Here is a 22,274-nt window from a genome sequence, read left to right on the forward strand (position 1 = left end):
GTTTACATAACTGGAAAAGAAGTCCTGTTCAAAATGTAAGTGTAACATAGATATTCATAGACAGACTGATGATTTGTTTTAAAATAATGTGATATCTTGTAACAATTGTAAGTCGCCCTGGATAAGGGCGTCTGCTATGAAATAAATAATAATAATAATAATAATAATAATAATAATAATAATAATAATAATAATCCACAGACCAGTGGCTAAGCAGACAGAAATATTCCTCATATACCCAGATTATGATACACTCAATAACTTTGGCTAAAGAAGTTTATTAACAAGTTTCATCAAACTCAATGGTTATCAACACACATAATGTGCAAAAAATACAATGAATGGCGATTTCTGGACGACACATGCATCACCGGTTGAGGAATAATTAATACCTAAAAAGCTAAGCGTTAGAGAAGGTGTGTGTGTGTGTTTTAGAGTGCCATTATTAAGATTATAATATACATTTAGTAGCTCTGGTGAAAAGCAAAGTACAGTAACAGACCCCCAGGTCTAAATAGAGATGATGTGAGAAGCTGCTAGAGGCTGGTTTCTTACCTGGGCTCACCCATATCATTCTCCTCCTCCTCCTCTTCACTCCCACTGTACTCATACTCTGTCTCATCTAGAACAGCAGCACCAGAACAAGTTGAAATTCAGAATTTCCACAACAATAATCAACTTCAGATCTTTGAGAATTTAAAGACAATGCGTCAAAGTGATCGTCTACCTTACAGTAGTTTCATTACAATTTGAATATCATACAGTGGTTTTAAGTTAACTTTATTTGAACAAATAAAATACATATATTTTAGAATAATGACATGAAGGTTGGTTCACTTAAGAATGTATGTATAACAATGAACATATACTGTCTTGTTTAGCCCTTTCATGTACATGTCCTCATATGAGGCTGTAAACACACTTAAACAGCTCTGTGTATGAAAGGGTTAATATTAACAACTATCACTACCCATCTGGTACAAAGCCAGCATAGCAATTCCAACTAAATGTGCGGTTTGACATACTGCCAGAAAAACACTGCAAGCATGTTTGGGTTTGTCTTTGGCACACTGTACAACAGATCATTAACTAATCAATCAATAATACATTTTTAGCTCCCAGCTAAGAGGCCGCCCATTTCTGACATACCTTTCTCTCCCCGTTTCTTCTTGGTCCTGTCGATGTGATCCTTCAGCTGGATGCGGACCTGCCTCTCGTTAGTCTGGTCCCGGATGAACGGGTGTTTCAGCAGCTGCTCAGTGCTGGGCCTCTGGCCATGGTTCTTCACCAGGCAGCTATCAATGAACGTCTGGAATTTCTTGGACCTGGAAAGAGAAGGAGAGTTAAAACAGCATTGAATGATCACTGAAATATACTACTTTAGTAATACAGCCCTGATTAGAAGGCAGAGTCTGAAAGTTGACTATATTGGGAAGGTTTTCTATATGAAAGTTCTGTCTAAAGTGAGTAAGTAAAGTGATATACAAGGATTTGAAATGAAGGTGCAATGCTTTGCTGCCCTTACCACTTCTTTGACTTCAATCTTGGCGCTGGATTCCTTGGAATAAGAAATAAGGCTCGCATGGGATGCATGTCACAGAGTGCTGGGGGAACAGAAAAAAGAAAATTACACAAAGTCAATATATGTTACATTGACTAAATGCACTCCATTCAAATGATTTTCAATGGACTGAAATGTCTATAACTCAGAAACTTGTATAAATCAAGGATTTAATGTACCTGTGTGTGTACTGTATAAATACAAGTTCTACATCTTTAACACAAGCAATGAAAATATGTTTCTGTACTACATTACTTTCCAAGTCAATGCTTCTTGTAAAATAGTCCAGTTTAATTCTAAAATTAATCCAGGAATTTAAAATTGGTTGGTAGCTGGGGTGGGTTGGTTTTTTTGCCTATTCTGCACTCAAACCCTGCAAATAGTAACACATTTTTCTCAATACAATGTGAAATCAATGCCCTCCATAGTTCTATTCAACTGGATGGCACCAAAAGCTGCATTTTCAGCTTCAAGGGGTCTCCTACACTGCAGCTATTAAGGGAAAAATCACAAGTAAATCAACGCCAACCAGGAGCCTATGGCTAAAAACACATGATAACTCAGTGACTTGAAATGTATTTTGTTTTATCCCTACGTTTCTGTTTTGAGAACTCTAGAGGATATCACAACAGATTTGTTACATAAAACATATATAAAAATGCCTCAAGTCCTTTAGATAGTGTTTAATACTCAACTTTAGAGTTTTCAACTCTGCAACAGAAGTTAATAGATCACTTAAACCACCCTTGGCATCCTGATAATCAAGTTTATCAGAAACACTAAACTGTGACTCAAGAAGTATCCCCTTGAACATTTTGGTTATTAAATATCATAGTACAGTATCCGTGAGTAGACAATCTGCTCTAAATATTAGCCATTATTTTAATGACCAAAAAAAGGCAAAAGATTTTAATAAGCAGGACATCCACCCCAATGATCTATTTCCTACCAAGCAGAAGAGAGGGATATTTGTTCTACTTTTTGCTGTAGAACTCCAAATATCGTATTTGTTATTGCTTACAATTTATTTTTAATACTGTCTGTCTACAATACTACACATGTAAAACAATAATACTGTATGTCCCTCCCCCCCCCATAATTGTAAGACCTTCAGGACTTCACCTTTGACCTTCCAGGTCACCACTGCTTAAAACAGTGTCCAGTAATAGATTTACAAAGTGAAGATAGGACACCATTGACCTGTAAGGAAAACATTTTAACTTCAACTAGGAAAGACCAATTCATCATTCCATCAGGGTCTTTGATATTCTACTTGGCCCACAAATATTTGAGCAAGTTTTCCTTCATTGCATCTGCCTTACATTTTTATGATCCAAAAAGCTGCAAGACTATAATTACTTACGTGGAGCACCTTCTGCCATCTCTATGGCTGTAATTCCTAAAGACCACAGGTCACTCTGAAATTGAAAGAAATAAAAAAAAAATAATAATAAATCAATTAAAAAAAATAAATAAATAAATCAACCACAATAAAAGAAACATGGTTTTGTAAATCACAACTACTACCTGACATTTGACTTGCTGTTCAAGATGCTACAGGAGATTCATATAATTTCAAGATGTCCGAGTGTTTGATTGAGAGGTGTTTTAGTTTCGGCAGTGTGGAGGCTCTTTTTAGGGTCCTCATTAAAAATGTGGACCTTTGTGAACTGAACACACCTGCCAGTCACACTTTATATAGTAATAACGGTAACTGCCTTTCATGTTCACAAATCTCTTAATGTCATAAGGTTTTTTTTTTTTTTTTTTTTTAATTAAGGCTGAACTGACCCATAAGAGGAACTTTTCTTAGCTTCTATTCCCCACCTGAAAATGTGATCTATGTGGTCTCTAAAGTTGTTGTATTTTATATACTTATTTCAGCTGACCTGATTAAAAAAGCACAATTAAAAACAACCGTTTATAAGAGACCTATATACCTCTCAGATTGCATTTAGTTATAACAGGGCACTGGTGTTTAATTCCATTCAAAACAAGCACAACTCATTCTACACTACTCTGACCTTGCTTACATTAAACAACAATAGAAAACCATTGTGTCTGCATAGAGTTTACCTTCAAATTAAATAAAGGAAAACATAACCATGCTAATTTGATTCTCAACAGATTCCAACTACATGCCCTAAAATAGTCCAGCAAGAGAAAGGAACAGTTGTTTAAAGCAACCTCAATTGCTCCTGGACGTCCAAAGACTACCAGCCTAGAACGCTAAACCCATTTTATTCTACTTCTAATGCTGCTGCAGTGTTCTTTGTTATTTTCCAGGACCACTTCGTGATTAACAGACTCCTCACTTTGCAATTCTCACTCTGCCCAGAAGAGCTTGTAGGTTTTGATCTAACATCTCGAGGGGGACAGGTTTAATGAATCATGCACTCAGTACCTGCAAATCAATTAGATAAATTGAGCAGGCTGACTTTTAAGCCCCTCACCTTCCCAGCCACTTTTTATTTGACCAGGTCCACCTTTCTTCATTTTAGGAATCAGCTCTGAAAGCCATGTTCTAATGACTTTACGAGACTGGACAAATGTGTCTAATGAGTTTGTTGGCAATTTTATACTGCATTCAATTACCGTATTTATTCTCTGCATCGTACATGGTGTGGTTATTTTTCATCCTATGATGTGTACTTAAATAAATTACAGTATTAGGTAGAGTTTTTCTTTTAATTCAGAATGTGTGACAATAAAAGGAGATAGGTTTCATTCTGTTCTATTGCAGGATTAAGGTTAAGTGAGTCCTGTAATTCAAACAGTAATTGCAGTGCGATTTCCTCAGCCAGAGCTCAGTGTGTGGCCTTGAATAGTAGGGAGAATTATTACAATGGCAGTACATGAACGTCAAGTGGTGGAGTATGGGACATTTAACATTAGAAAGAAAATCAGGAGACCATAATAAAACTCCAGCCAGGATTCCTACATTTATTCCTATTGCCAGGGTAAATGTGAAACCTTCAAAAACACTAAATCAACAAGCATGTGAGGAACATACATCCCCCACCACGGCTGTGAAACAGTTTGACCATGACACATGTAAACCGTATTAGAGAACTGTACACGACAAGAGTTAGCAATGAAATGTTTCATCAAAATCTGATGAGCAACTTTCCAGAATAATGCTAAATTGTAAATGTAACATACAGTAGATGATCTGACATATAGACACTCTCCTGTATCAGAGGGGGTATACTTAAAGTTATGCTAAATAGTGTTAATATCAAGTTTCAGGACAATTGGATACACAGCTCTCCAGATACAAGCAAAAATGTGACGTGACACTGAAAAGGATACACTCAAATGAAACCACATTCATGATTTGATAAAATGTGGTCCAACCTCAAAATTAACCATTTTGGGCCAAACTACATTTTTAAAATTATTTTCAGTACAACTTTTAAGTTTAACATTTTGTTACAATACCTCTTCCTATAAAAAGCCTTAAAAAGCTTAAAGCCTTGTGAAATCTTGAGATTAAAAATCAAGCACATCCTGTCAACAGCAGACTTCTCTTGACATTTAGATCTTAATAGCGGCGTGCGACTGTGAAATATGAGGTAGCATTAAATATTGAGGCTTTGGATCCGACTCATATCTGGCATTAATATTTGAATAGTCGGCAAAAAAATCTTGAATAAACAAGTGAATTTGGAGAGGGAATTTTTACCTGAAAGTGTTAGAGCCCTAGGCAGCTCTGGTAACAATGCTGCGTGCAAAGCAGTCTTTGTATTATGCAAAACTGTAATCTTGCATATACATCCAAGCCGACTATTAGCATCAGGGCTGCCAGCCAAGCTAGTACCGCAGAGAATATCCCATTCATCACTGATGCATTTTTCAGCATATTCTTTCTTATATCGTAAAACTTCAAATAATTGCCTGGTTTCAAATAATCATTTGTCTCCAATACACACCGGGTCTGCTGGCAAATATTGTAAATAAACACTGGGTCTCTGTCACTGCCATTGAAGCTGAGGAAGATGAGGAGTAGCTTGAGTGTAATGAACTGCTAATTGACAGCGATGAAAGTGAATCTCTGGATTAATAAATAATAATAGAAAATATAATTTAAGGCAGGCCTACATCTAATGCATATTTGTTTAATGCAGTTATTACATTATTAAGTTTTGAAAAATTTAAGCATGCTGAAAGTAGGCCAGATACAAACCTCGGTGTATTTTAACGTGTTTTGTTGTATTAACAAATGTACAAGTTTGAGTTTAAACAATAAATTATTTTTGATAATGATACTTACTGCTTTTATTGTTCATTTTAAAAAACATTTAATTATTATTATTATTATTATTATTATTATTATTATTATTATTATTATTATTATTATTATTATTATTATTATTATTATTATTATATTAATGGTAGATGTAATACCATTGCTTATTTCCCAGTGTTTTGCATACTGTATCCTTGGTAACCAGTGCATATAAAAAGACTGTAATAATACTTTCGCTTGTACAATACAATGTAATTTTGTTATAAAAACAAAACTGTTACTTAGTTCCCACTGACACAACCTTTTAACAAAGTTGGTGGAATGTTTAAATTGAATTACGATGTTGCTACAAGGCTGTGTGTTAGCGGCTTCTCAATGACCGCATGAAGCTAGAGATTTAACATACACACCAGTCTCCAATAATCGGCGGTCTCCAATACGCGCCAGGTCTGCTGGCAAATATTGTAAATAAAACGCTGGTGGTGTTTATTTGAAGTTTTACAGTACTTGTGAATGATAGATGTGAACGTCACTGACTGACTCAGCTCTCTGGGCTTGAACACACCAGCGCCGTGGATACAGCACATTTCAGTTTTGGTAAATTATTACATTTCAGATCAGGTTTTCCCACCAGACCACAAAAAAATGGTTATAAAAATGATACCTAATCTAAGAAAAAAAAGAAGGTATTTAAAATCCTACATGGTTTCTTATAACTCTTAGATCTTAGTTAGCATTTTCTTTTATCCTGTGTTTTTTTTTTTTGCATTTGTTTTTATTTTTTTTATTTTTTATTGTTTCAGCTACCACACCCTATTATATTGTAAAGCATTTCTACAAGTTTTTTTTTTTTTTAATGTAGGAAAGTCCTCCTACATCTAATTAAACTGTCAGTTTGTGCAACCACTCAATCAACAACCTACAATGGGAGTAGAAAATTCTGAAGTTTCAAGTCACACAACATTTTTAAAAATTAACCCATTAAGGTCATCTTCATAGGAAAATCAAACTAGTATGCGTAACAAATATACAAGACTGTATACTTTGTACACAAATGAAAAATAAATTTGGCAGAAGAGCCAAAATAGGATAAATCTAAGCAAGGAAATGGAGGGTCACTACCCATCCGCCAATCAATAAAAATTAAAAAAAAAAAAAACACAGAGCCTGTGTTATTTCTTTAGGAACATTCAATGAAATGTATGCATGCGGTCTAAATGAGTGACCACATTGTAAAAACTGTAGTGAAAATTGTATAGTTTTGGAGGTTATTGGTACAGCATCTTTGTTTGTTTGGTTTCTAAAGACTACTTACACTATCCAGAGCTGCAGCCGCAGGCCAGCAACAAACCCGGACACCAGCACTTCCCTGTTTCACAAATGTACTTTTCACCACGAGCACTAGCTTCACACACTAAACAAACACTGTGTTTGTGTTCTGTGTTACATGTTGGTGAGAAAAGAACCTGGACTTTGTTATTGGTTTTGGGTCAAACCCGAGAATTACAAAGTGATACAAGCCATTGTATCACTTCCATCAATTATAATTTACAGGTGTTCGCCCGAAGGCTCTGGACATTGTCTAATAAATCAATAAACACCCTTGCACCTGGAAATCATTGTCTGTTTTTGTATCCGCTCTGCACTGCACACACCTGTAACCACTCACCACTTTGCCACAATCCCTTTTACAACAAATACGTCAAACCTCAATAACATACAGTATATGCACGACTTACCTTAAAATCATAAGTAGCATCAGGATTTTCATCACAGGCAATAACTTCTGGAGCCATCCAATACGGCGTACCGATAAACGTGTTTCTCCGACCGACTGTCCTGTCCAGCTGGGCACTTACACCAAAGTCAACTGGAACACAACAAGCAAACAGTTTTTGGAAATGCTTTCAGCTACCATCTTAAATATACCCTGATCACACTTGTATCGGAACGATACTGGTAAAATGAGTTTCGGTTCTTAATATATATCAATACAATTAAACTTTCTGTCCTAACTCACTTTAACAGCAGTACAAGACCGATACTGTACACATTTAAACTGGTTTATATCGATATTTACATGAAAGATATTCTGTATTACACAAAGATACCGATTCCCTATGGGGACCTCCGTCCCACTGCGTGCAAAGGGTTGTGGGATACAGAGAGATTCTCTATTGACAGCCAATGGAGTAGTGTAAGATTGAGCTGCTTTGAGCTTATTTTACAAATAAAAACTTGTGAAGTCTATTTTACTTTTGCCCAGAGTGTCTTGACGAACAACATATGAAAAATGCACTCTTCTGAACGCAGTACCAGAGCTAGCACGTGCAGAAATCAGAGATGAGCGTTTCACACAGTACTAGAGCAGGCGGGTGCAATTATATATATATATATATATATATATATATATATATATATATATATATACATATATATACATATATATACATATATATACATATATATACATATATATATACATATATATACATACACACACACACACACACACACACACACACACACAGCGGTATAACTGTATTGATACAAAACCCAGACAAGAGCAAATTTCGTACCGGACAGATGGGTCGGCACGACAACGGAATGAATGAGTCTGAGGCACACTTACACCAAGGATGTTCTGTTACCAATATTGTCAACTATGCCCTTCACTTTGGTCATACTTGTTTAATAGATGTCTTTTTATACACATATATATATATATATATATATATATATATATATATATATATATATATATATATATATATATATATATATATATAGTGTTCCTTCCATAAGTATTCACCCCCCTTGGACTTTTCCACATTTTGTAGTGTTACAACCTGGAATTAAAATGGATTTAATTGGGATTTTTACCATTTGATTTACACAACATACTTAACACTTTGAAGGTGCAAAATATGTTTTATTGTGACTCAAAAGTTAATTAAACAAAAAAAAGACATTTGTTGATTGCATAAGTATTCATCCCCCTGAGTCAATACTTGGTAGAAGCACCTTTGGCAGCAATTACAGCTGTGAGTCTTTTTGGGTAAGTCTCTACCAGCTTTGCACATCTGGATCCTGCAATTTTTGCCCATTCTTCTTAGCAAAATTGCTCAAGCTCTGTCAAGTTGGATGGGGACCGTTGGTGAACAGCAATTTTCAAGTCTTGCCACAGATTCTCAGTCGGATTGAGGTCTGGGCTTTGACTGGGCCATTCTAAAGACATTCAGGTTCTTGTTTTTAAACCACTCCAGTGTAGCTTTGGCTGTGTGTTTAGGGTCATTGTCCTGCTGGAAGGCGAACCTCCACCCCAGTCCCAGGTCTCTTGCAGACTGAAACAGGTTTTCCTCTAGAATTTCCCTGTATTTGGCTCCATCCATCTTGCCCTCTATCCTGACCAGTTTCCCAGTCCCTGCCGATGAAAAGCATTCCCATAACATGATGCTGACACCACCATGCTTCACCGTGGGGATGGTGTTCTCAGGGTGATGAGCAGTGTTGGCTTTGCGCCACACATAGCGTTTTGCGCTAAGGCCAAAAAGTTCAATTTTGGTCTCATCAGACCAGAGAACCTTTTTCCACATGTTTGCTGTGTCTCCCACATGCCTTTTGGCAAAATCCAAACGGGATTTGATACAGGTTTTTTTTTTCAGCAATTGCTTTCTTCTTGCCACTCTTCCATAAAGCCCAGCTTTGTGGAGCGTCCGGGTTATAGTTGTCCCATGGACTGTTTCTCCTGTCTCAGCTGTGGATCTCTCCAGCTCCTTCAGAGTTACCATTGGCCTCTTGGTTGCTTCTCTGACTAATGCCCTCCTTATCTGGTCACTGAGTTTTGGTGGACGGCCTTCTCTAAGCAGAGTCGCGGTTGTGCCATATTCTTTCCAGTTTTTAATAATGGATTTAACGGTGCTCCAGGGGATGTTCAAAGTTTGGGATATTTTTTTTATAACCCAACCCTGATTGGTGCTTCTCCAGAACTTTATCCCGGACTTGTTTTGATAACTCCTTGGTCTTCATGATGCTGTTTGTTTAAATATGCTCTCTAACAAACTCTGGGGCCTTCCAGAAACAGGTGTATTTAATCTGAGATCATGTGACACATTAATTGCACACAGTTGGACTCCATTCAACTAATTATGTGACTTCTGAAGGCAATTGGTTGCACCAGAGCTTATTTAGGTGTCACAGCAAAAGGGGTGAATACTTATGCAATCAAATCAGTTTTTTATTTGTAAATAATTTTGAAATATGTAGATTTTTTTTCCCACTTTTATGGACTATTATGGACTATTTTGTGTAGATCAGTGACAAAATAATCCTAATTAAATCCATTTTAATTCCAGGTTGTAACACTACAAAATGTGGAAAAGTCCAAGGGGGGGTGAATACTTATGCAAGGAACACTATATATATATATATATATATATATATATATATATATATATATATATATATATATGTGTATAAAAAGACATCTATTAAACAAGTATGACCAAAGTGAAGGGCATAGTTGAGAATATTGGTAACAGAACATCCTTGGTGTAAGTGTGCCTCAGACTCATTCATTCCGTTGTCGTGCCGACCCATCTGTCCGGTACGAAATTTGCTCTTGTCTGGGTTTTGTATCAATACAGTTATACCGCTATGATGCCGGTAACAAGTCCAGTGTGAACGGATGTTGCGATACTGTTACGCAACAATACCGTGACCGTGTGAACAGGGATATTAGTCACAAATGAGCGATTGTTTGGGGACTATAATGCAACTCAAGAGTTGTTACACTGTAATTAACAGGCAATTATTTTACAGCAGCATTATTAAATAACTACCAAGTAAATTACCATATTTTATTATATAGTGTAATATGTGCCCAATAACTGAATGTTACCTCTGTTAAACCAATTACCAAGTACTGCAAAAATAATTACCTTTAATTACACTGTAGTCATTTATAGTGTATGTAATGAGGGTGTGTGGTGTAATAAAGTGTACATTTGAAATGTAGCTCTAAAAAGCAATTTGTTAAATAGCCAAAGTCATCTATTGGAGGGGTTCTCAACCTTTTTGCTTCTTAGACAAGAATACGTGGTCCACAGTGAAACTCGATCTTCTGCAGAACCTTTTAAAAAGGCACAGCCCCATGCAACAGACCACGACGTACGACAGCAAATATATTAACTCCCAAACTGAGATCAGAGGCCCTAAATCATTACTCCACATCCACCAGCCCTTTACATGTACTTTTAAAGGAGTAGTGTACAGCATCATTTGCACAAAACAACTATAACCCGGACGCTCCACAAAGCTAGGCTTTGCTGAAAAAAACCCATATCATGCAACCAATTACTCATGGGGGGGGTGGGGGGTGGGGGGGGGGGGGGGTGGAGAGAGACGTTTAGCAGATCGTTTTGTAGAACATTTACAAAGAATTTGACTCAACACCTTGACATTTCCAGCAGCCCGACACTTCAACAGCAATAATTACACTGCTGAAGACATCACCATCTGTGGAATCAGTCAGTGTTTTGGTACAAATTATACTCTGAAGCAAAGAGAACATGTGCTTATCTTCAAACTTGGAACTTTGGAGCCTCTTGGAATGAACATTCTATTCTGACATCATCTTAACATCCTCAGAATTTTTGAAAAAGTTTACTGCACTGTGTTTATATATATATATATATAATTATTTTTGTTTTACTTACTCTATGTGAAACTTGTTGCTGGTGCTGAGCAACAATTCTGTCAAGACATGGAGGTATCTTCGTCAAGCACACATGCACGTCATGGTCAATGTTCATTCTGGCTCGGTACTTTGGTTACATCGACATCATGGCTGAAAATCCGGTTTTGCATAACTAGGTTGCCCTGAATGGGACCAATGCTTTCAGTGCTGCAGAAGAAGCAGTGCTGTATTCGTCGGCATTTCACTAAACTTGGTTCTGAAGGAGCTGTGCGATGAAATGTGAATGAGCTTTTCTAACAGCTTTGATGGGACAGAGGGTGGCAGTTTAGCTTCAATATTCTCACTAATGGGGTTTGTAGCCCACAGGTGTGTAGCGGCTTGTTCCGTCGCAAATTCAGGAAAGTAAGTATTACATTTGTTAAGTAGACCAGACAGATGCACTGCCAGCTGCGGTTTGATTACGTCAAAAGTCAATGTTCTTCACGAGAAAACTACGTCTTCGGACATAAAACCGATCCATCTGACGGGGTCATTTGACATTGGAATTTTTCCTCTGCTTTGTAATCTGTCGTGCTCCCACTGAAATAGCTCTATTACACCATACATGTTACATAACCTGAGAACGCGTTCATTTCTGCGCATGCTTATGACATGCTAATAAGTTTCAGCGTGTCATAAGCATGCAGGGAAAATAACACATTCTCTGGTTTATTTTTGGAAGACCCCATGAAACCTCCTCAAGACCCCCTAGTGGGCCGTGGACCCCCCCCCCCCCCCCTTTGAGAACCCCTGAGCTATTAAACAATAACAAGCAGGAGGTACAGTAATTGATCAAGGTGACACTGCTATACTTAACTTCCACCTCTCAGTACTATACCCAGCATTTTGTCGCTGAAGCCTACACTTTCCGTGGCAACCCAAGTATGTCAGGCATTAGCAGTTACAAAAATAAACAATTGGTCTAAGCAGCAAATCTAATAAGAATACTAACTTATGACCTTGTGGACTGACTATATACTGCATCATATTAAACTCTTAATTCCCCGAGTGGTCATCAGTCAATTTAAGTAACAAGCAATATTTGGTCCATTATTTAGAAGCTTTCTAAATGGGTATGAAATAGAGTTCTCAACTAATGTATTCTTTATGGATTTTAAAAATCACTTTGTGCATCATTTTCTGTTTCAGTCAGCACAGGCCGATGACTTTTTAAAAACTCAGAAGTTTAACAGTAGAACCGCCTCAAACTTTTCTAAACTGCTTCGTTATGAAAATTAAAGACATACTATCAGAAACAACTGAAAAGTTTTATTCATGAACATCATATCTTAGATTTGCATCGCAGAAACACCGTATTTAAATGGAAAATTAAACATGAAGGCTTTATTTTTCAAATGAGCGCATATACAGCACGACTATAAAATAGTGAAAAAATATAATAAAATACACATTTCAAAAGAAACAGGTATGTACATATGCCCGTGTACAGGTGTAAATGGGTACATGTACACACAAAACTATAAAACCGAAATCACTGTTTCTAATGCTACATAAAAAGAAAATATAACACTACTTCTGGTAGGACAGCTGCATTGTTATTTAATCTGTAGTATTTTGTATTTAATAATATCCTGATGTAACTGTTACTGACACTTATCTGCTCCGTTATTGAATCGTATTTTGTCATATACTTGTACTTGCTGCTGCTATTATTATTATTATTATTATTATTATTATTATTATTATTATTATTATTATTATTATTATTATTATTATTAATTTATTTATTTCTTTGCAGACACCCTTATCCAGGGCATCTTACAATCGTAAGCAAATACATTTCAAGTATAAGTCTTAATTGTATTAATACTTGTACTGTGATTCTTGAAATGTATTTTTGTTTACGACTAAGTCGCCCTGGTAAGGGCGTCTGCTAAGAAATAAATAATAATAATAATAATAATAATAATAATAATAAATTGTACGCGTCTGCCAGCTGACTGTGCCTGCATCCAGGAGCTGTGTTGTAAACAGACGCAGTTCCATTGAACTCCATTGTGTAAACACGTGTAAACTGGTACATACAAACCTGTAAAACCAAAATGTTTTTTTTTTTCCTAATAGTAATATAAAAAAAGAATATATAACATCTGTTTCATATAAGTTGTTATCCTACCTGTCATTTCAGTTTGCTGTATGCATCTGAGTGCAGCTTGCCGTATTCCAATCAAAAGGACTACTGTTGGCGGTTCTAGTGTTAAAGCACTCCTGTGGCCTCTACAGAGCACTTGGAGACATGCCTTATAACTGGTAAAACAGTCTCTCCATTGGATGCAAGAAATACCATGTCTGTTCTAGGTAGCATTTCTTACAGATGCATTTCTAAATCAGTGTTGCGGTCAATTCCTGTTTTCCAATTCAAATTCTAGTTCCAATTCCTTTTTAAAATAAATACCCAATTCCAATTCCACTTTCCTTTTAATCAATTTCAATACATTAATGATCAAAACTGCAATTAGCAGTATTCTGTTAATTAGCTTCTCACAGTGGCAACAAATTATTTCAGTTGAAGTCACTGTGAGTCAATTAAATGGAATTGAGAAACAGAAATTGACCCCAACCCTGTTTCTATCCTCCACTAGGGGCAGAATCTAAACATGAAGAATAAATTAGGACTAATAATTAGAAACATAGAAAGTGTAATACTTAGTCTAAAAAGCATTAAGGATACAGTTGGATATCACCAGCTTGCTGCTTAATAATAAATTGCAGCACAACTTGATTTCAAATTACAGCTTCCGAGAGCATCAACACACATTGCAAACTGGGTGTAAAGAGTCCGACAACCTGAGCTGACCGGGAAAAATGATTTGAGGAAAAAAAACTCAAAAAAAGAATACCAGTAACCCATGTTTAGATAATTGTTGCTCTACTGTTGTGCAACACAGCAAAATGCATGCATCCAGAAGCAGTGCAAGTGATACAAATCAAACACGACCACCTGTTCAATCCTGCAATGGTATTACAAATCCATCCCATCGAGCTGGTTTCCGGAAACACAAAAGCTTTCTCACCTAACTTCACCTCTGCATTTTCCGTCAGCAGGACGTTCTGCCCTTTAATATCTCTGTGGATCACTTTGTGTTGGTGAAGATGAGTCAGACCCTGCCGGGTGGAAACAAAGAATATTAAAAGGGATGAATGTTTCAGATCAGACACAAACAAACTAGGAGTTGGCGGTACTTAAGGGATGGGCAGAAGGTTCACTCAAATGTAGCGCAAACTATCCCTCACGTGACTGATTATGAAATCCCATATAATATGTAAAATCTGTATCTCCGTGTTGCAAGACATGATGGGCAAGACATCACATGAGACATACTTTCATAATGAATTGCCTCAAAATGAAGCATGTAAAATGTTCCATCTGCTTGCTAAATGATATTCCAGTTCTGTGGTCCTCAATGCTGTGCCTGGGGCAAAATATTACCAGCTAGACCAGCACTGCACCCATGATGCCAGCTGATACAATCAGTAACACTGCAATACAGGTTTAGTAGCAGCAGTGTTTAAGTAATTGCAATCTGTGCAACATATCTGCATCCATGCCATTTAATACATCTTTATTTTAATGCATTTTTTTAATATACATTTTGGAAGTAGTTAGTGAAATGTCTAAAGGGAGTAATTTTATAAATGTACTCAACCTTATGAGAAATGCACACAAGTCCCAATGGCCAAATAAAAGTTGTGAAGTCCTAGATAAAACTACATTTTAAAAGGTGGTTTCAACACTGCAGTAAAAATCTATTTATAATTGCACACAGCTTTAGTAGCATAGGATATCTATCCAAAATAGCAGACCAGTAGACACTAATATCTATCCAAAACATTTTTTTCAGTATAAGGCACTGAAAAGTACTGAATTAGTTCTCTCAGTCTTTCTGTAAACTTGCTACTGTTTGAGTCCCACTGGGTGGATAAAAGGATTGCGAGCACCTACTTCAGATGCAGACAGTTCCTTCTGAAGCACTATAAAATGGGTTGCGCTTACCCTCAAAATCTCCCTGCAGATGTAGGCAGTCCACTCCTCCTTTAGAGAGTTCCCCTTGGTGTTTTTAATCAGGTCTGTGACAGAACCAGCGCCACAGAACTCCATCACCAACTGCAAGACAAACAGAAATCCTTCATTTCACATGAGCAGTACATTATTTGAACTGGAGCACAGCGAACAGAAATCTTGTCCTCTGGTGGGCTTTCAGTTATATGGTTACAAACTAAACAAAAACCATGAATAGTAATAATCCCGTGTTAACGTACTGGACCTGCAAATTGAGGACCATTCTATTGGACTGAAAGACACAACTCTGTCCCTCAATTTATCAGTCTATCCTCAATACGCTGGTACAGCATGGTAAAGTACATTAAGACAAATGTACTTTGTTGATTTTCAGAAAATGCAGCTCAATAGAAGATTGAAGGACAATTCAATATCATTATTTAACTTTTTCTTTCAGTTTATATATTTTTATTTGAAATGAAACAATACCTTTCTCTGGTTTCACAGTACCGCTTACCACCACTATATGAGACTTCTTTATAAAGGTCACATGCAATTAAAAAACTTTCCAATAATACAAACCCCCCATGATGGAGCAGCATTTATCAAAATAATGACTGACAGGCCACACATCTTGACCAAGCCATGAAAAGAGAAGTTTCTTCATCCATAAAGGTCATGAGTGATGCCGGTTGTCGCCTCAAGGGAACTGGAATTTGATTCCAAATAAAAATGAGGGGAAAACGAGAAAGCAAATTTAGTGAACTAAAAGGGGTTCCATTATGGGAAAGAAGAAAATGACACATTTGCCAAGCATGTCAGTGATATTTATCCCATGGCTGTAAGGCCATCAGTAACATCAGTAAGTAGATGATGTATATCCACTGTATGCAAGTTTGACTTAGACAGAGAGATACTGTCATATACCACCAGATTCAGAGACACTCAATAGATTGTGCTGGAAGTCCAGACCAGTTTCCATCACAACTGAATAAACTCTTCTCTGGTTATACATAACGAAAGTACATCCATAGTATACACGTCACAGTTTGACATACCACAACAATTACAATTACAGACGTCTCCATAGACCCTCAGATTCTGATTATCTTTAACTTGGGCTAAAGAATGTTTTTTTTATCATATCTGGACACAGGATGTTCTAGATAAATGTAAAAATGTAAGTACAAACAGTCAGGCAGTCCGACAGATGGCCTCCATATACGCCTTGATTATGAGGCAGATTCTCAAGAGGACAAGTGGTTCTCTATTGACAATGCATGCACAACTGTTTTTGTCAACATAGACTAACCTTGAATTAATAGAATTCAGAATTATTAAAATTGTTAAATAAGAAAGCACCACTGTTATCTAACTTTAAAACTCTGCTCAAAAGCTGAGTTGATATCCTACCTGTATAAAATTCTTTAAGATGAGAACAGTTTTAAAAGTCTTGAAAACATTTCCTGTCAGAAAACATGTCCCGTCAGAAACATTTTGTACAACAGCTTTAATATGATACACAGCCTCTCTCTTACACACTACAAACAGTATGGCGTTTCCTTAAGGCTTTGAATGATTTACTGAAGAACTGGGGCCAGCAGTCTCATTTCAAATGCATTACTAAACAACCAAATAGTACATTTTATACAGTCTTTTGGAGTAACTATTGTCTCCAAGGTTGTACTTGCAGGCAACCCTTGTCACAAGTGTTTCTGGTCATTATTAAAAAAATAATCAAATGAATAAAAAAAAATAAAAAATAACCCTCTACAGTATCTGTGGAATTGTCACAAGACTGCACAACCCAGAACACAGAAGTGCACTAGAAACAGGCCAATGGCAGATTCCAGAAAGCTGTAAATGTATTAGATTAATGTTAACAAAGAATGGAAGGGAGCTTGAAACTAGATTAGATGCTTAGAAATATCAGAGGGAATTTGATGCAATTTACTTTGCAGTTAGCAGACAATAGTACAATTTTTCACTGGAAAGAAGGAACTGGAAAATGGTCCCTGATAACTCACGGGTATTTCATTATTAAAATCCATTTGCTTCAAAGTCACAGGATGTACTTACAACGCTGCCACTGAAAATGTATAAGCCGTCACCGTGGCAGTCGGAGCCCTCTGTGCTAGGAAAGAAAAATAAATTCCTGGAATTTTCATGCGTCTTTTAATGTTTTGATAATATATTTCTATATAACCTTTATGGCGCTACACTGTTTTAATAAGGAGACAAGAAATGATCCTATAATGAAGTATCTTCACTAACTAAACAACTTCACCAAGAGAATATAGTCCACACAGCTACTGTAACTGAATTATACATGAATGTTGATAATGGAGCAGATATTAAATTTGTTTTTTATTCAAATTGGGTTCTAATGGGATTGTCTTTTAGTACACAGCACCACTGGTGGGGAAAAGGTTGTAAATACAACCTTTATTGCTTGTGATCTCGGTACATCGTGCCACTAAGTGGTTAACTGTTTTAAATTGCTGCAAGGATCTTGGTTAAACACCAACACCCAAATTTCAAAGGTAAATGTCTGTTTCTGTTAAACAATATTCAGGTTTGGGGAGTTTTATAAAATGGAATACAACTTATTACAAAAATGCCTGAACATGTCAACAACAAATAAAGAAGAGTCTGATTATATTCTGGATAATTTTAAAAACCTTTGAAGCCCAAAGAGGAATGCATGTGCTGTGACAAAGTAAAACTGCTTAGCTTAGAACAAGACTGGAAGCAGCTCATTAAAGCCTAGTTACTATTACAAGCACGACAGTAGGGGCACAAAGTGCTGTAATCAAACGTCTTTGCTGTAAAGTTAGACACTTCATTACAATTACTTAGTACTTAATTAGCAGTGTTTCATGAGGAATAAAAGTGCTTTACTTCGCTCCTTCTACAGTGCCTATAGGAAGTATTCACCCCCCTTGGATGTTTTCACAGTTTGTTGTGTTACAGCCTGAAATCTTGATGCATTTAAATGGGATGTTTGACTTACACAACCTACTCAACACTTTCAATGTGTGCGAAATTGAAAAGTCTTCATTAGATAAGTATTCACCCCCTTTGCTATGACACTCCTAAATAAGCTCAGGTGCAACCAATTGTCTTCAGAATTCACACAATAAGTGCAATGGAGTCCATCTGTGTGCAATAAGTGGTTCACATGATTTCAGATTAAATACACCTGTCTCTGTAAGGTCCCACAGTTGGGTAGTGCATTCAAAGCAAAGATACTACCATGAAGACCAAGGAGCTTTCAAAACAACTCCAGGATAAAGTTGTGGAAAGGCACAGATCAGCACAGTCAAGTTGATCATTAAGAAGTAGAAGGTATACGAATCAGAAATCAGCTTAAAGCAGGCCGTCCTCCCAAACTGAGCAGCCGGGTAAGAAGGGCATTGGTCAAAGAAGCCAGCAAGAGACCAATGACAACTCTGAAAGACCTACAGCGTTCCATGGCTGAGATGGAAGAAACTGTCCATGTGTCAACAATAGCTCAGGTACTCCACAAATCTGGCCTGTATGGAAGTGTGGCAAGACAGAAGCCATTTCTGAAAAAAGCCCATGTAAAATCCTGCTTGGAATTTGCAACAAGGCACGTGGCAAAAGATTCTGTGGTCCGATGAAACAAAAATTGAACTATTTGGCCTAAATGCAAAGCGTTATGTCTGGCGCAAACCCAACACAGCACATCACCCAGGTAACACCATCCCTACTGTGAAGCATGGTGGTGGCAGCATCATGCTATGGGGATGCTTTTCGTTGGCAGGGACTGAAGCTTGTCAGGGTAGAGGGCAAAATGGATGGAGCTAAATACAGGCAAATCCTTGAGGAAAACCTGCTTCAGTCTGCAAAAGACCCAAAACTCGGACGGAGATTCACCTTTCAGCAGGACAATGACCCCAAGCACACTGGAGTGGCTTAAAAACAAGAAAGTGAATGTCCTAGAGTGGCCCAGTCAAAGCCCAGACTTGAATCCGATTGAGAATCTGTGGCAAGACTTGAAGATTGCTGTCCACCAACGATCCCCATCCAACTTGACGAGCTTGAACAATTTTGCCAAGAAGAATGGGCGAATATTGCATGATCCAGATGTGCAAATCTGGTAGAGACTTACCCCAAAAGACTCACAGCTGTAAATTGCTGCCAAAGGTGGTTCTACCAAGTATTGACTCAGGGGGATGAATACTTATCTAACCAAGACATTTCTTTTTTTTTTTTCATTAACTGTTGTTTCACAATAAAAATTCTCTTGACTCTCCAAAGTTTTGAGTAGGTTGTGTAAATCAAAAGGAAAAAAAATCCCATTTAAATGCATCAAGGTTTCAGGTTGTAACACAACAAACTGTGAAAACGTCCAAGGGGGGTGAATACTTACTATAGGCACTGTATATGGTCCTCTAAGTAAACACTCCTTAAATCGTCAGATTTCTGATGTAGTTACATATGCACATTTCGAAAATACTAACTCTGGGGGACTGCCTAAAGAAAAAGCCATCTCTTACTGGTATTAGACAGGATCATTTTCCTGCTGCTATATATTGCAAAAAAATGGGCATAACACACTGTTAAAATATTAAACACTGCAGACCACTACAGCCAACTAGGAAGGACAAGTCTACTTGGCCATTTTGACAGTAAATTCCCCATGTACAATACAAAGTGGCCTTTATTTTCTGGGCTAGATTTCTGGTGAAAAAATTTGTAAAAATGACCTGGATTACATGTGCGTGAAACAAATTATGATTTACAGCAAGACTAGTGGTGGGGATTGTATTGCCCGGTGTTCCTCATTCAGACCCCTTTCGTCTTGGTATCCCTGAATACATAATCATCTCCTCTTTAATATTTTTACATATTTTAATGAGTAAGCCATCTCACAAGTTGAATGGTATCCTGAAATGTGCTCCTTTTTCTAGGAAAGCAGTACTACTGGCGATGGGGAGTTTGCTGGGGGATAACTTCACTAAGACTACTTTCTCACTAAATATTTTGGTATGCCTGAATAGATAATTGTCTCCTCTTTAAAAATATGTCAAGGATTTTGATGCGCAATCCGTCTCAAGTTCAGTGGTACCCTAATTATTATTAATTTACTAACAATTTCCTAATGGTGACTTCTGGGTCTGGTACAATATTCAATGTTGTCCTTGGCAGTCCTTGCCCAGGTATTCTTGATATCTGAAATATAAATGTTCTCCTTTGTAACGTGAGGTAATTTGGTGGAGTGCAGGGTTTCATTTGACTGATATTTAGTACAATACAGAGCAGCATAAAAAAAATGTGTACCAACACTGATGTTTTCTAAATATAATCCAAATCAAAAGAACTAGACAGGTCAGAGGTTTGCTGGATAGAGCAGAAATCAGGGGGCTTGTGGTTAGCTCTTAAATAAAAAATGTAATCCACACAGCTGAGTTTCCTTACTTCAAAAAGGACTCTGTGCACCATTAAAAACACCCTCAAAGGAAAATAAATGTAAGAAAGCAAAATACACACTTTGGATGCTACCATGGGCAATTTCCTTTACAGTTTCAATGGGTTTAACAATCATTGTGATACATTACTTTGTTCATCTTTATAAAAAAGGCAATTAATTTAGCACAGAGTATATCCCAGGTGAGTCAATATCTATGTATATTGGTAGGTGTGGAGCAGTAGCTCTGGGTGTGCTATATTCAATACCATGTTTGCAACAAAGTAAAATGCACGGTATTCACTTTTATCTTCTATATTTCTGATTCTATCCAGCTGAAACAAAAGCAGAAACAGGGGCTAGTGGGTATAGTGGATTAACTCACTGACCTCTCTCAAGCATTCGAATACAGGCCAGATGAATTTGGTGGTCCACAAGAGATGTTAGAAAAAAAACTATTAGTTTGGGACTACCGCTTGAGAAAGGCCCAGGACTGAAATTGTTCAGCTGCATTCACATAGCTGTGAGGTGGAAGCTTATGACACACCTGTGCCTGGCTGTAGCCTATGCGACTGCCCTTCAACTTACAGGAGTACCAAATTCACCAGCACCAAAATTATTTTGGAAAAGTAAAAGCAGGAAGAATGGAGTAGCTGCAGCTAAGTTAAATGCAAGTATCATGACCCGGGAGTAGCCATGTCAAATCAAAAGGATCATTGAGCTCCCAAGGACAGCTGGCATTCAGACTATTCAGAAGCCGATTAGTGCAGTCTGGGCACGTGTGTCCAATAACAGGGAAAATGGATCTCTATGTCCAAAAAACAAAAAAAAAACCCACAAAATACAAGTCGCCTTCTAAAAGCACTGCCCTGTTCTAAATTCCCCATTTACTCCCACAAGAAAAAAAAAAGCTTGACATGGCTAATCTATTATCTGTCCACGCAGCTCTGTATTACTCACAGTATAATGAGGACAAAAGACGAAATCGAGAGAGTCATTTAGTGTCTATTTTTGGAAACAAAGGATCCATTTTAGAAAATGTCTGTGAAAATGATACTTTTAATTTTTGAATCATGTGTCATAACAACATCTGTTGACCTTTTACAAATTATGTCAATGAAAACACACACACAGATCAGAAGTGAACATTTCCCTTAAAGTTTACAGAGGCGTATGAACGGTTAAGTTCTTTCACCAGCAATAGATCTGGCTGAAGATAAGAGCTCTCGGATGGATGGATAACATCTGGTACACCAGAGTGTAACCATTAAC

At 37.1% G+C, this 22,274-nt stretch overlaps 1 protein-coding gene across 11 annotated transcripts in view; it reads right to left on the minus strand.

The window, feature by feature from the left end:
- The window catches only part of LOC117416497 (TRAF2 and NCK-interacting protein kinase), a 146,235-nt gene that overhangs the window by 46,357 nt on the left and 77,604 nt on the right, over nucleotides 1-22,274 (minus strand). For all 11 annotated transcript variants that reach the window (XM_059034582.1, XM_059034583.1, XM_059034580.1 and 8 more), the window contains exons 5-11: nucleotides 15,563-15,673; nucleotides 14,583-14,673; nucleotides 7,550-7,680; nucleotides 2,925-2,979; nucleotides 1,526-1,604; nucleotides 1,150-1,325; nucleotides 556-622 (exon numbers count right to left, since the gene is read on the minus strand). In XM_059034582.1, the coding sequence (XP_058890565.1) occupies nucleotides 556-622; nucleotides 1,150-1,325; nucleotides 1,526-1,604; nucleotides 2,925-2,979; nucleotides 7,550-7,680; nucleotides 14,583-14,673; nucleotides 15,563-15,673 (710 nt within the window). The remainder of the gene's footprint in view (nucleotides 1-555; nucleotides 623-1,149; nucleotides 1,326-1,525; nucleotides 1,605-2,924; nucleotides 2,980-7,549; nucleotides 7,681-14,582; nucleotides 14,674-15,562; nucleotides 15,674-22,274) is intronic.

The sequence above is a fragment of the Acipenser ruthenus genome, chromosome 12 (assembly GCF_902713425.1).
Source record: "Acipenser ruthenus chromosome 12, fAciRut3.2 maternal haplotype, whole genome shotgun sequence".
Lineage (NCBI taxonomy): Eukaryota > Metazoa > Chordata > Actinopteri > Acipenseriformes > Acipenseridae > Acipenser > Acipenser ruthenus.